At 31.1% G+C, this 3,525-nt stretch overlaps 1 protein-coding gene across 1 annotated transcript; it reads left to right on the top strand.

Moving 5' to 3' along the window:
• Positions 1-609: 609 nt before the first annotated feature.
• Positions 610-2,670, top strand: LOC107951650 (uncharacterized). The gene is made up of 3 exons (XM_016886777.2): positions 610-984; positions 1,732-1,971; positions 2,411-2,670. Exons 1-3 carry the CDS (start codon positions 967-969, stop codon positions 2,456-2,458), a joined length of 306 nt encoding a protein of 101 aa, XP_016742266.1. The 5' UTR covers positions 610-966; the 3' UTR covers positions 2,459-2,670.
• The last annotated feature ends 855 nt before the right edge of the window (positions 2,671-3,525 follow it).

Genomic DNA, 3,525 nt, shown 5'->3' with positions numbered 1-3,525 from the left:
GGTGGTGAATGTGCCTCATTATCGTCAATTTAGAGGGCGTTGATTCTGAAACTTAGATAGCTTCAATAGCATTTAAATTGTCTGTTTATATAAACACTTCATTTCTTTACTTTTCTTGCATCAGCAACAAATAATTTAAAACACTTCATAATTTAAACAAAATATTAAAAAAAATTTGTAGGATTCAATTGCGATTTGGTTTTGATGTATTTAGTAACGAATCAAAATTCATTTTTTATTTAATTTTTAATTTTTACAATACAAAAATAAATAATTTTATATTTAAATTAATTTGAAATTTTATAGCTCTGCGTATAACAAACATGTCTAATATGTGTCAATCAGAGAAGTACATGAAATTTAAATGCAAAAGATTATGTAGGACACAAATTTGGCGTTCAATTATAATTGGAAACGACACCGTTTAAAAGCCCAAAAAACCGCGTCTCGGATAAACTTTGGAATCTGCCCTCGTAGAGACAGCTAGCATATAAAAGCAGCAATCTTAACCAAATTAAGGGGCAAAAAGCTTAAAAATCCACGTAAGCAAAGCGTGTCCGAACGAGTGGCATTCCATGTAATTTAAACGAAAAGGCAAGACCATTATCGAGAAATAAAACGTATAAAAATAATAAGCTAATATACATATAAAAAAAGGGAAAGCTGGGGGGAGTGATTGATTTTAGTAGGTGCTGATTGATTAGTGTTTCTATCAAAGACCCCTCCCCCCCTCTTCTTCCTCTCCGATCGGTGCTGTCGTTTGCTGTATTTATATATTTTTTGCTTCAACTCATTCAATCACCACAATTTCTCTTATTTCTTTCTTTTTATAAATACCCTTTTATTTTTACTTGCTTTTTCTATTTCTCCTTTGACTGGTTCATATTAGCCGTTGATAGTTTAGTGATTAATATATACAACTTTTTAAAGCTTTGGAAAGATCGTTTTTTTTACTTGGTATCAAGCATGGAAGATCGCAAGGAGGTTAGTTCTTTGTTTTTCTCATGTTATTGATAAGAAAAAAAAAAGATTCTTTTTTGGCTATATGTAGTTATGATTTATGAACTTACAGTAATCTGCTGAAGATGTGGTCTTAGTTATTTTCCTTCTTAGTTTTGGAGTTTCTTTGCAGCCAAACAAATATTTGGTGTTCAATATTTCCAAGTATTGAAAAAAAGGAATTTAATTTTACGTTTTCTAAGCGTATGAAGTACTAAAATTCAATTTTTTAAATATGGGTTTTGATTTTTGGTATGTCTCAAAAGCTGAAATTCCCTTCTACAGGGAAAAAAATCTATAATCTTAGAGTTGAAAAAGAAAAAAAAAGAATTCAGGGGAACACTATAAACAGGTTTCTGGTTATGTTACCCAGATTCACCGAGTGAGTGTTAAGTTTTCTTAAGTTCTTAAGGAAAATGACAAGTGTAAATAATGTAAATGGTTGGTCTTATAAAGGAACATGAAAGAGTCTTGAATAACATAGATTGTTGGTGTTAATTGTTAGGAATATTTTAGTACATGCAGTGCCAGGTTGTGAATTTGGAATGTCTTTGTATTGAACTTGCAAAGTCACATGATGTCTTTTTGGCATTGTTAAGTATTTCCGAAGGACAAATTTTATAATTTGCTCAACAGTTGGCCATGAATACAAAGCATTGATAGCTTTGACATTATTTGGGGTTAATTAAAGCATTGATATATTTTGGCTTATGGGTGTTAAAATTGTTGTAGAAAAATGCACCATGGCTATCAGTACCACAATTTGGTGATTGGGATCAAAAGGGACAGGTGCCAGATTACTCTCTTGACTTCTCAAAGATCAGGGAAATGAGGAAGCAAAACAAGAGGGAAGTTTCAAGAGCCAGTCTTGGTAATGAAGAAGAGTTCATTAACCCAACTGCAAACACTGTTAGCACTACTCCTAGTGATGATCATCACCACAATTACCCTCAGAACCATCACTCTCCATCTGTAAGATTCTCCCTTCCACTATCTTCCCAAATCCTTTATTTTATTAGAAAATGTACTATCAATATACAATTTTCTATTATTGGTTGGTAGCTATAAATAGTGATAGCGCCGTAACCATGTCAAATCTATATGAACTTTGTTGGCATCCATGTGATATAGGCTGGTGGGGAAGTTTTGCTTAGCTGTATCATTTAATCTTTTTCCTTTGATGTTTGCTAGCCCCGGGGCTTTCACAATTAACCTTTAAGCATATGTAACTCGGCCCTTGGGGAAAACCCCGATGAGCATTCCACTTTTCATTGTAGGAATACTTTTCTATATCTTTTATCTCTTTGGTCAATGAATTATACTTTTTCTCACTTTGACAAATGTCATTAGTTAGCCATATTATACTTGGTCACACATTTGTTGATTGATTTTTTTTTTAATTTCTTGTCAGACAAGGCGGAGTTTCTTTAGCTACTTCAATTGCTGCGTCAAGGCTTAAGATTTAGGGTTTAAGGGCTCGCATGAAAGATGATTTTAATAGCCACCCAAGTTACATCGATGTATTTATAGAGCACCCTTTCTCTCTCTCTCTTTCCATTGTGTTCTTTGTTTTTTTGGTTTCTCATCTTTATTTCTTCATCATCTCTTTGGTTTTTAAGATTAGGAAAGATAATATATGCTTTAATTTAAATGTGGTGATCATTTTATGCATCTGATCTTCCTCTTTCCTTGGTTCTCATGATGTATAATTTGAATGGAAAGGTGATGGAGAAATAAAAAGGGGGGGGGATTTGAAGTCTTTGAAATAATGGGGGGATTATTGATTGGGGGGGGGAGTTGAAGTCTTTGAAATAATGGGGGATTATTGATTAGGCTAATATCCCGGGGATGTGACATGAAAGAAAATGGGGGGTTGAGAAATGTGTGGCTAAAACTACTATTGAGGGTGATGTTGGGGACCGATTTCATATTTTTGGTGATAGGATGGGCTGATTTTAATCAATTGGAAATAAGTTAGTGTGTAACATTTATTACCTAAAAGCATGCAATAGAGGTACTCATGGGTCGGATCAAATTTAACTAAAAATTTAGGCCCATTTATTAGGTTTGGGTTTGGTTTAATTCAAAAAATGGGTATAAAATTTTTCTTAAACTTGACTTGAATAAAAATATTAAAATTCAGGCTCAACCTGACCTGTTTGTAATAATTATTTTATATTATATTTAAATATATATGATAAATTAAAAATATTAAAAACATAAAATAAATATTTTTCAACAAATTGAAAATAAATTTTAAAAAATATGTAAATTTAAATAACACTAAGATAAATATAACTTAACAAGTAAATATCTTTAAAATAATAACAAAATTAACAATAAAATAAATTTTATATAATATTCAAATAATAATAATAAAATAATAGTAGTAATATAATAGTAAAATGGTAATAAAATAGACAAAAATAATAGAAAAAGAATACTAAAAAAAGAATATTTTTTGTGTGTTTTAGTGAATTTGAGCGAGACTCGAGCTAAAAATACCTTACTTGAGACTTGATTTTT

The sequence above is a fragment of the Gossypium hirsutum genome, chromosome A02 (assembly GCF_007990345.1).
Source record: "Gossypium hirsutum isolate 1008001.06 chromosome A02, Gossypium_hirsutum_v2.1, whole genome shotgun sequence".
Taxonomy (NCBI): Eukaryota; Viridiplantae; Streptophyta; class Magnoliopsida; order Malvales; family Malvaceae; genus Gossypium; species Gossypium hirsutum.
The sequence above is the reverse complement of the archived record's forward strand: the minus strand, read 5'-3'. Positions and strand labels throughout refer to the sequence as shown.

Excerpts from the sequence above, each read along its gene's own strand:
- LOC107951650 (XM_016886777.2), top strand. Across the intron at positions 1,972-2,410 it reads AGAACCATCACTCTCCATCT|ACAAGGCGGAGTTTCTTTAG; the intron begins GTAAGATTCTCC and ends ATTTCTTGTCAG.